General features: G+C 36.4%; 1 protein-coding gene across 1 annotated transcript in view; it reads right to left on the bottom strand.

The window, feature by feature from the left end:
- STK3 (serine/threonine kinase 3) overlaps positions 1-11,349 on the bottom strand; it is a 321,893-nt gene that overhangs the window by 49,944 nt on the left and 260,600 nt on the right. Inside the window, exon 8 of the mRNA XM_007934885.1 lies at positions 6,005-6,130. Coding sequence (XP_007933076.1) covers positions 6,005-6,130 — 126 coding nt within the window. The remainder of the gene's footprint in view (positions 1-6,004; positions 6,131-11,349) is intronic.

The following is an 11,349-nucleotide window of genomic DNA, read 5'->3' as shown; positions in this document are numbered from 1 at the left end:
TGCCTCTAGGAGGCCTCCTTTTGAGCCCAGAAGGGTGGTCAAACTAGCCAATCACAGCATCAGAACTCTAAGCACCTGAGAGAGAGTGGGCACCTCCCAGAACATTGTTTTGTGCCACTCCCAACAGAAATACTCCAGGTGGACACCTTCAGCAATTAGGAGCTCCTCAGTTGCTCATAGAAAATCCCATCTTGGAGTTTACAAAGACTTATGGGTAGAAAAGCCACACAAAGTAATTTACTACACTGCAATGATTTTCCCGAGTTCTTCCAGGGAACTATCTGTGTTCTCCTTGCCTCTATTTGGGGTTTCTTTAGGCTCTTATAGAGCTCTATAAACATGTCTTAAATTCCTTCTTAGATAATTCTATTGCCTCTTCTTCCTCTTTGTTTAATGAGACCTTTGGGGTTTTGCTTTTACTGCCTTGTCCTGTTTTTTTTTTTTTTCTTTGATTTGAGGTTGCTTGTTGTTTTCCAGACATTTTGAGGTTGTCTTTAACTGTTGGTTATGTATCGATTTGTTTTGTCTTGGTTTTATGACTTAATATTTTGAAAATGTCAAGCTGGTGTATTTTAATTTTTTTGGTTATTAATTCAGGTGTGCTGGGTTGCTCTGCAGTTTTCTTTGTGGAATCACTGTGTGGAATGTGGAAGCAGGTCTCTGTCATAAAGAGGGTTTAGAATTTGAGCCAGCAGGTACTATGGTGACTGAGTGTAATTCTTCTATTGGATAGGTGAGGATATAGGTGGAGAAGCTGGGAGGACAGAGATAAGGAAGGGGAGTTCCAAGTTGCTAGGGGCAGTGTCTATGGCTTTGAGTAGGCCACTAATGATGACATCATACTGTTATTCACAGGCCCGTAGCTCAAGTTCAGCAAAGACTTTTATGAAAAAAAGTGTCATCTTAATGATATCGATTTCAGATATATGAGAAATCTGCTATTTTATTTTTAAATATATATGGAATTTAAGTCATTTTGCATGGGAATCCCAAAAGAATGAACAGTATAAAGACAAAATCCTTATCCATGTAAGATTTTAAGACTTTGATGTGAATAAATGCTCCTGAGAGAATATGACTGCTGACTAAATAATTTGCTGAAAATGAATGGCAATGTAATAATAGAATTTTACTGCAAGAGGACTTCAGATTCATTCTCCATATTTTTAAAAATGCATTTTATTGAAATATCATTTATGTACAGTGAAATACACAAAACTAAAGTGACATGGGTCAATGCATTTTTTTTTTGCAGTGTTCCTTCACCTCCCCTCCCACCCCTGGTAACCAACAAAGAAAGTTTCCTTCCATATATAAACCTTTCCTTGACTTTTAACAATAATGAACTAATACTACATGTGTTCTGTGATTAACTTATTTCACTCATCATAATGTCCTCCAAGTTCATCATGTTATGTGGTATTTTATTCTTTAGGGTTGCATAGTATTCTATTGTGTGTGTATACCACATTTTGGTTATCCGTTCTTCTGTTGATGGGGATATAGGTTGTTTCCATGTTTTTGCTATTGTAAACATTGCTGCAACGAACATGGGTATGCATATATCTCTTCTTCTCCTAACTCTCACTTCTTTAGGATATATACCTAGTAATGGGATTGCTGGGTCAAATGGTATTTCTTATTCCAGCTTTTTAAAGAATATCCATACTGTTTTCCACAGTGGTTATATCATTTTACAGGCCCACCAGCTCTAGTGTAGGAGAGTCCCAATCTCTCCACACCCTTGCAAGCATCCACCATTTTCTGTCTTGTTGAACTTTGCCACTAGGGCTGGGTAAGATGGTATCTCGTTGTTTTGATTTGCATCTCTCTGATGGCTAATGATCATAAGCACTTCCTTCATGTATTTGCTGGCCACCTGAATATCCTCTTTAGTGAAGTATCCATTCATGTCTTCTGCCCATTTTTTAATTGGATTGTTAATCCTTTTGTTATTGAGGTGTTGGAGCTTTCAACAAATTTTAGAGATAAGTGCCTTGTCAGGTACGTAATTATCGACAAGTATGAATTTGTTGCTGTCATTTTGTTATGTGCTTTTTCGCAGTGTTGATTTCTTTGTTCCATATAATTTTCTGTGCTGAGCTCGTTTTATTTTTGAATCATGTTATCACTTCCTTCATTGCTATTGTTTTGGTATCTGCTAAATATTTGTGCTGGTCCTCTTTTTTATTTTGACATGAAGGTTTATAATTTTTCTTTGAGGTTACCCTGTGATTTATAATTTCTTCCCAAGTTTAGAATAGTCTGTTCTATCTTGTAGTTGTCTTGACTTCCCTACCATCTAGAAGTTCTGTAACTACACAGTTTTTTCCCACCTTTTGGTTTGTAGTTGTCTTCATTTGTCAACTGATGCCTCTGGTTCCCTCTTTACAATCTTGTAGGCTTATTTACTTTGGATACACCTATAACTGGGCTGGCTTCTGGGTTATGTCATCATGTGTGTTATTGATCAGTTGTTGTTTGCTGTTGTTGCTTCTCTGTCCAAAGGACTCCCTTTAGCATCTCTTGTAAGGCTGGTCTGGTTTTAACAAATTCCCTCAATTTCTATTATCTAGAAGTGTCCTAATTTCACCACTATATTTGGGGGACAATTTTGCTGGGTATATAATTCTTGGTTGGAAATTTTTTTCTTTCATTGTTTTACATATACCATCCCATTGCCTTCTCACCTGCATGGTTTCTCCCAAGAAATCTGAGCTTAGTCTTACTGATTGCCCCTTGCAGGTAACTTTTCATTTTTCCTGTGCTGCTTTCAGGATTCTTTCTTTGTCTTTGGCTTTGGTGACTTTGAGGAAGATATGTCTTGATAATTTTTAGGGGGTTCTACCCTGTTTGGGGCTCGGTGGACTTCTTGAATGGATATATTCTCATCTTTCATCATACCAGGAAAGTTCTCTTCTAACAAATCTTAGACAATTTTCTCTGTGCTTTTATTTGTCTCTAACTGTTCTGGAATTCCAATGACATGTAGGATATTCTTTTTGATGGTATCCCACATGACCCTTATCCTTTCATTTTGTTTTGATCTTTCTTCTCACTGTTCAAAGAAGTACTGAGGTATTTGCCTTCAATCTCACTAATTCTGTATTCCATTGATTCAATTCTACTCCTTTGCCCATTCAGTGTCTTATCTATTTCTGAAAATTTAGTATTAATCTTCCAGATTTCTGTTTGTAGATTTTGTATCATTTCTAATTTTTCATTTATTTCATCATTTTGTTCTTGTATTGTCTTTCGAAACTGTTGTAGGATTTTCTCTGTGTTTTCCTCAATTTTGTCAGTGTTTTCCTTCATCTGTCTCTCAATTCATTGAAGGTACCTAAATATAATTCTTTTTAATTCCTTATCAGGGAGTTCCAATGCTGCATCTTAGGATGTGTTGTATCCTGGCCCCTTGTTTCTCCTGCTTAATCTTGCTTATTTGTGTGGATTGTGATGCGCTGTTGTCTCCAAGGCATTGTGATGTTTTTGTATTTATGTTTAATTGGTGATTGGATGTTGGAGTGACTTGCCCACAATTTTCTTTGTTTTGTTTGTATGTTATCTATGTAAGCAGGGTACTGTGTTGTGGTCCTCTATTCACTAGTTGGCAGCACTTATACACTCACCCTGTCTCCCTTCCCATTGTCTGTCTCCCATATGTCCCTGCGTCCTTGGCAAACAGATCCTATTCTTAAGTCCCTAGAATCTAAACAAGAATGCTGTCACTTTAAATATCCAAAATGGCCACCGCATGTAAACAATCAAAATGGCTGCATCCTCCAGACCGCCTAAAGTCCACAACTCAAGTCATCTCCCTCCTTGCTGTTTCCCTTCCTAGTCACAGGCCACCAGTGCAGTCATCCCTGGTGCCCTTGGCAACCAGGGATGGTCTTTAGGTCAATTCTCAGGTCCCAATACCACCTGGAAATATTCAGGCTGTTGGTCCTGTCAGAGTAGCTGGCAGTCTACTGCTCCAACCATCTCTGTATTTACTGTTTTCGTTCAGGTTTTTCCACTAGTTGGTGCCTAATCCACTTGTGTGTACTTCCTTTCAGTGCTCAGGGCTCCAGGATTATCTACTGTATCTCTGTCAACTGGTTTCTCCTTTCTATGTTGAAGAGGGTCGGTGGAGCTTGTCTGCCTATTCCGCCTTCTTACCAGAAGTCTCCATTCTCCATATTTCATCTGTTCTTATAACGGCTTCTAAATATATACACAGGCATGAGTGTAAACACACACACATATGCACAGATATTTTATATTCAGGACAACAACTGATAAAATTATCTCAAAAGAGAAGCTACAGCCTGAGAATATAATCTAAAGCAAAGCACAGGTAGATTGCTTGAAGAGTGATTCTGTCAAAACTTAATTTTTTTTTCTTATTATTTCAGTTAATAATGACAAAGAACTTCCTCCTTATTCCCTGTCTCTTAGATCACAGAGATCACTATGAAGCCCCATGGCAAGGAAGTGAGGAAGCAAGTCCACAGCCACATGAGTGAGCTGTCTTGGAAGTGGACTCTCCAGTCTCCATCAAGCCTTCAGATGACTGTGGCACCAATTAAGACCTCGACCGACTTCTCATGAGAGATTCTAAGCCAGAATCATCCAACTGAGCTACTCCTGATCCACAGATACCTTGAGATATTAAATGTGCATTGTTTTAAACTGCTAAGTTTTGGGGTAGATGATTCCCTGTGTATGGAAAGGTCTTTGTCATGTTAAAAATAAATAAATAAATCTGTAAGAAGATCAATGTGGCTGGAACACAGTTAAGGAGAGGAAAATAGTGAGAAAGGGATCATCAGAGTGACAGAAAATAACTATCAAGGTCTTAAAAACTAAGAGGGGAAGTCAGCAGTTTCTTATCCATCTAAAAAAAAAATGGGAAAAAAAGCCCATAATTAAATATAAGAAAATAAGGACAAAGCAAAAATAATCACCTGCCCACTGATAGCTAACTAAAGGCAATTCACCAGTCCAGTGCTCAGGAAAAGTTGTCATAAATCCTGTCAAAGCACAAAAAAGGCAAAAGGATGTCATCACAGAAGGGCAAAGACTAGCTTTTGTTTTAGAATATCATCTTATCAGAAATAGTGCAGACACTGATAAGCCAATGTTGCTAATTTTGAGAATTACTAATAAATATCTAGAAAGTGAGCATAAAGTACTAATGAGGAAGCATGGAAGCTTTAAAGTAAAAAACTTGGTTTCATTCTTGGTTCTTCACGAACTCTATGAACTTTGGTAAATTATTTCTCTCCTAATTTTACCAAACTGCAAAAAGGAATAATAATGCCATACATGACCAATCTTACTTAAAGATAAAATGGAATAATATATGATAAAATGCTTTTGAAACTACAAGATCCTATACAAGTGTCAACTGGAAAGAAATCTGAAGCTAAATGTTTCTATCACCACACAGGAACCCAGTGTGGAAACTACAAAATCTCTTGAGACAAGAACCAAGGTCTTTACATCATTCCACATCACCTAATAATTTTTATAGAATTAATTTACACTCATCAACTTATGAATAACGTAAATAGAACAAACTGGGTTAATATGATAAATTCTTGTCCGTCCCTTCTGCTTTCTCTAATAATAACCCCTTTTCTACTGTGTACTCTTCATCAACAACATAGTTGTTGACAAACAAGTCACAAGAAAGTTCCAGAAAATAAGACACAAAATTGACCACATTCAAGGCAACAGTTTTTTCAGGAATCACAGAGTATCAGCCAGATACTAGGCACTGTGCAAGCCTATTATATCAACCTTATATTTCACTAATCACTACATACTTAAGACATCAGAAAAGGAAAGCAAACACTTAATGCAAACAAAACAAATTCTAAGATTTAATGAACAAAGATACCTCACTATTCAAGAAATCAGTAAGTGCTATTAATGTATTTCAAGAAACAAACAAACAAAATCATAGAACAATGACTTGGAAATAAAACAATCTCCTTTCATGAGGGTAATTACGAACCGAATTCTCTTCCCCCTCTTGTAGCTCTCGCTGCTGTTCCTCATGCCTTTTAGCTTTAATTTCCATGGCTTCTGAGATCAGGTCTCTTAGAATTGATACAGGTTTTGCATTCTTGATAAAATGATGCTGGAAGAGCAAAAGTTAACAGTGCATAAATTCAAGAGATTTCCCTAAATTACAAAAGACAAATGTTAAAACCACACATAAATGTTAATCAGGATCAAAGGTGGTTTTTTTTATCTAGAGTTAAAAGAACAAGTTGAGAAAACAGAGTATTTCAGCTGTTTCTGAACTAAACATTTTGCTTTTGAGTTTATTGCTTTTAAAAAAACATTAAAGTACACCAAAAAAATGTAATCCCATAACTAATGAAACTACAATATCCTTAAAAATAGTATTATCTAAAGGAAGTAAGCTTAGGAAATTTAAAAAAAGAAAAGAAAGAAAAACAGACTGGGAATTACATTACATAAAAACTTACTTTGGCATTTAGTAACAATTAATCTTAACAAGGTGACAGACAAAATAAGTGAGAAACAGGAGGGTGACTATACAGTTACTTCTTTTAGATATTTTCTATTTTATTATGTCTTGAGTAATTTAATTGTATCCAAGGGAGAAATTTAAAACACACAAAAAATTTTCCAGAAAATGAATCTTGCCTCATTTCTAACAACTTTTTATTTCTTTTTTTATACCACCCTAATCTAGCTATATTACCCAAGTTCTCTACTTCTGACAACCAGAAGGAAAGCTACCAGAACAGACCTGGGTTTTTAACGGATTTTTTTTTTTTTTTGAGAGAATAAAGATAAGATAAAGAGGCTATAGGTATAATTTGGGATAGATAATCTTATTATCAGGCAGGCAATCCAACTTTAAAGTATAATTTTTATAATTATATGTCAATAGATAATGTCAAGTAAAAGCTACCTGAGATATTTTAATAAAAATCAATAGATTTTGTCTCAAAGACGGAAAGATTTTTGTGCTGACAAAGAAATGAAAGGCATCTGGGAGAGCCTTCAAATGGTGAACATATCATCTGGGAAAACTTTTGAGTAAGAATTGCACCAGATTACAAAAATACTAGGATTGACTGCAATGAGTAAGTAAATAAATAATGTCGTAATAGTTACAGATTTATTTATAGATAAATTTATTTGATAGAACAGTAAAAACCAAAAATCAAACCCACTGTCACTGAGTTGATTCCAACTGATCATGACCCCTATTTGGTTTCCAAGGCTATAAATCTTCACAGAAATCAATTGCCTCATCTTCCTCCCATGAAGTAGCTGATGGGTTTGAAATGTCTCTGGTTAGCAGCCAAATGCCTTACCCGCTACACCACCATAGCTCCTTATCCGTGGTATAAATGCCTCCAAACCAAACCAAACTCACTGCCATCGAGTTGATTACAACTCACAGCAACCCTACAGGACAGAGCAAAACTGCTCTATAGGGTTTCCAAGGGTGTAAATCTTTATGGAAGCAGACTGCCTCATCTTTCTCTCACAGAGAAAGATGGGTGGGTTCAAACCACCGACCTTTTGGTTAGCAGCTGAATGCTTTAACCACTATGCCACCTGAGCTCCTATAGACTCTTAGTCATTCACTAAAACAGAGTTGTGGCTGGGCATACGGCTGCCCAGAGAGGTGCTACATTTCTTAGCCTCCTTTTCAGCTTGATGTGACTATGTGACTAAGTTCTCACCAGTGGAATGTGAGTACAAATAATGTGCTCCACTTCCTTGTCTGGGACTTACAACACTGAGTGTGCACCCCTCCATGTTCTCACCCCCTTCTGCTAAGCTGAAAAACAGGTACCTGCGACACAGAAAAGACAAGAATAGTGCTCTAGAGGATGGTGGAGCAAGAAGAAAGAGGGAACCCCAGCCCTACTCTGAAAAAACTTGGGAGAAACACTGGTAGAACGGTCACGAAAAGAAACCTTTGAAGATAATGTTATTTGCCTTTAGGGAATTTACCATCTAGAATAAGGAATATAAAAGAAAATATGCAAAAAGTTGCAATATATCATACAAGTCATGCTCATGACGGTTTAACATAGCCTAAATTATTAAGAGCCAAGAGATGTAAAAGTAGGAGAAGAATGAGTGAGATATAGTAACAACAACAACAAATGATTAAGAGCCAAGAGATGTAAAAGTAGGAGAAGAATGAGTGAGGTAAATGCAAATACCTATACAAAAGAGACCATTTTCGGAAAGGTGAACAATATAAACAAAAGTGATGTTAGAATACAGTACGAAGATCTGTCTAGCAACAGCAGAAACACTATTTAGAGGAATGGTGTTCTTCCATGAGGTTAGATCCAGGCAACAGTGAGCAGGAATTCTTCCAGTCAATGCTATCTAAAGAGAGCCACTTTCATTACATGAACAAGATAATAACATAAGGAAAAGACTATCTTTGATAGCATGAGTTTGCAGCAGAGTTTAGAAATGAAATAGAGCAGGGAGAAACTATAGTAATCCAGGTGTGAATGACTGAGAACCTGGGTTAAAAAGCAGCTGCCAAAATAGAAAGGAAATAGTGAATTTGATAGAACAACTTATGGACTGATTATTTATTAATAAAAGAGGAAGAAGATCAATATTTCAAAGAACTCCAACAGAATTCCATCTCTTTTAAAAGGTACAGAAATCTCAAACTTTATTATGCTTTGTTATCATCTCAGGGATAATTATGAGCCATCCCTCCAAGCTACTGGTTTGTTCTCAAGAAATGTCGATATGTAGCATTATGTTTACACAGCCTACTGAAAGCTTGCTTTCATGCAGTTTGTTGAGAACTGACTACAATGTTATGTTACCATTAATCTATAAAGTTCACCTTTCTTAATCTCAAAATCTCCGTATGGTTGATCTCATCTGTTCTCACATTTTCTCTACATAACTGCTACACAATGATTCTGACCAACAAAGAGGAAATGGATGATGAAGTTAAAAGGGTAGATGAAGAATGTTGTTGTTGTTGTATGCCATAGAGTAGGACTCTACTCATAGCAAGCCCTCCTTGGGTTTCCAAGGTGGTATCACTACGGAAGTAGATTGCCGAACCTTCCTTCTGAGGAGTGGCTGGTGGGTTTGAACCACCAGCCTTCTGGGTAGCAGTCAAGTGCCTTAGGCACTACGCTACCAGAGCTCCTAGAAGAAGAATAAGACCACATTATTTTAGCATTCTTGACAGAAAGAAGAGGTTTCATCAGTAACACTGCCAGACTTTTTAAAGATATTTTTAAAGGCTTTTTAAAAGAAGTAGCAATTGGTAACAACAAAACTACAGAGTAACATTAAAAAAAAAAGTAGGAACATAAGTTGGCAAAAGTAAGGCATTACAACTGTGATAAAAATGTTAATACACCAGTGTAACTAAATGGGTTGAATACCTATGTAATAAACAGTATTTTAGTTACATAGTAAAAGACCAAGTCGGTTCATAAAATACGATAAATTCAACTGCATGCACTCCACATGAGATATACTTAAGGTCAAACTCATGTTTGTATGAGACATTACTTAAAACAACCTGGGTTGAAAGTTAAAGATGGGTTATAAAATATTAGTCAAACATAAAAAGATGTGAAGTATAGAGACACTGAGAACATGTAGAATTAACAGCACAAAACAATAAGTGAGAAAAATCATTCATTAACAAAAGTGAAAAGATTACAGCTATACTATAAAACTTTTTAAAAGAAATTGATCTAAATAAGTAAGTCATAGGAGATTTTAATATTCTTCTTCAGTCACTATGAAATAAATCAGGCAAAAAAATAATGATAAAAATGATAAAGATAGAAAAGAAAAAACAAAACAAAACAAAAAACAGAATAGATTGCCCAAAAGCAGAACATAAGGGGCAAAAGAAACAGGCATATTATGGGGATAGTATTTCCAATCAGTGAGGAAAAAACAACCGAAACCAAAACTGGTGCTGAGATGTCTGCCTGCCTTTTGAGGGGAAGAAATTAAACTAGATCCTTATCACAGGCGACACCAAAATAAAGTCCAAATAGATGAAGGAGTTAGATGTTAAAAAATGGAACTAAGAAAGAACTAGATGTTAATATGGAAAAATATTTATATTTTCAATTCAATGCTATAAAACCAAAGTGTGTGTGTGTGGGGGGGGGGAGCTGGATTTGAATATATACAATTTAAAAATGTACGAACAGTAAAAAACCATAAACAAACTAAAAAATGTATTTGTAACATATTTAAGTCTGACAAGAGGCTGATTCTATGAAGGGTGTTTAAAAGGTAATATATGAAAAGATGAGCACACCAAATTCTAAAAGAATAAAATTGCACTATTTCTAAATGCACCTGAAAAAAAAAACTCAACTAAAGACTGTGGGATATTTTTAAGGCATTTGACTTAGGGAAAAGAGCAAAATTACCCAAAATCAACCTTTTCTGTTCATGATCACCTATTTTAAAAATTAAGGCTTTATGGAAAGTTTATTCTTCTAAAATCTGAAATATTTCCCATTAAATTTTGTTCATGTTCTGAATTACAATTCCTGAACTGATAGAGTTCAAATTAATGAAGCTTTATGCAAAAGAGTCCTAAAGAGAGTTTGAAGCGAGCTGAAGAGAACTTCCACTTGTGGACAGATGGTATAGCCCTATTTTTCCCTATATCACCCCAGGAAGCACAACTAAACTCTGGACATTATGTATAAAATAAACAGAAGAGAACTCTGACAGACGGGAGAAGACAGCTAGCTAGGGAACACAGGATCCAAGGAAGGACACAGCTGTGAGTTTTGTTTTTGCCTCATACATTCCAGGGTGGGTAATGAAGGATTGGAAACCTAGAAACACCAAGAGGCACAAACCAAAAAGTCCCTGCAAAAGCTGCCTCTCTCAAATCAAAGGACCAAGAAAGGGGTAACCTTGCAAGACAGAAAACCTTTAGACAATGACCATTTGACTCTAGCCAAACACTACAGAAAAAACTATGGCCTCATGTCTACCATCTCCAGGCTTTAAATGAGCTCTGGTAGCACAGTGCCTAAAGTATATGACTGCTAACCAGAAAGTTGGTGGTTCAAACCTATCAGCCACTCCACAGAAGCAAGAGTAGATAATCTACACCCATAAAGATTTACTGCCTCAGAAACCCAATAGGGGTCGCTATGAGTCAGAATTAACTCAATGGCAGTGAGTGTATATATATATATACACCAACGTATATACCAATGTGGTGTCAAAGAGTGCCAACTGGGGCATTCATCCCCAACAGGCAAGAAGCCACTCCCCTCCTGGCAGGGTGTAAGATCACAAACCAACCTGGACTTAAACCTTTAATGG

The sequence above is a fragment of the Orycteropus afer genome, unplaced genomic scaffold (assembly GCF_000298275.1).
Source record: "Orycteropus afer afer isolate SDZICR_OR568_19922 unplaced genomic scaffold, OryAfe1.0 scaffold00021, whole genome shotgun sequence".
NCBI classification, from domain to species: domain Eukaryota; kingdom Metazoa; phylum Chordata; class Mammalia; order Tubulidentata; family Orycteropodidae; genus Orycteropus; species Orycteropus afer.
The sequence above is the reverse complement of the archived record's forward strand: the minus strand, read 5'-3'. Positions and strand labels throughout refer to the sequence as shown.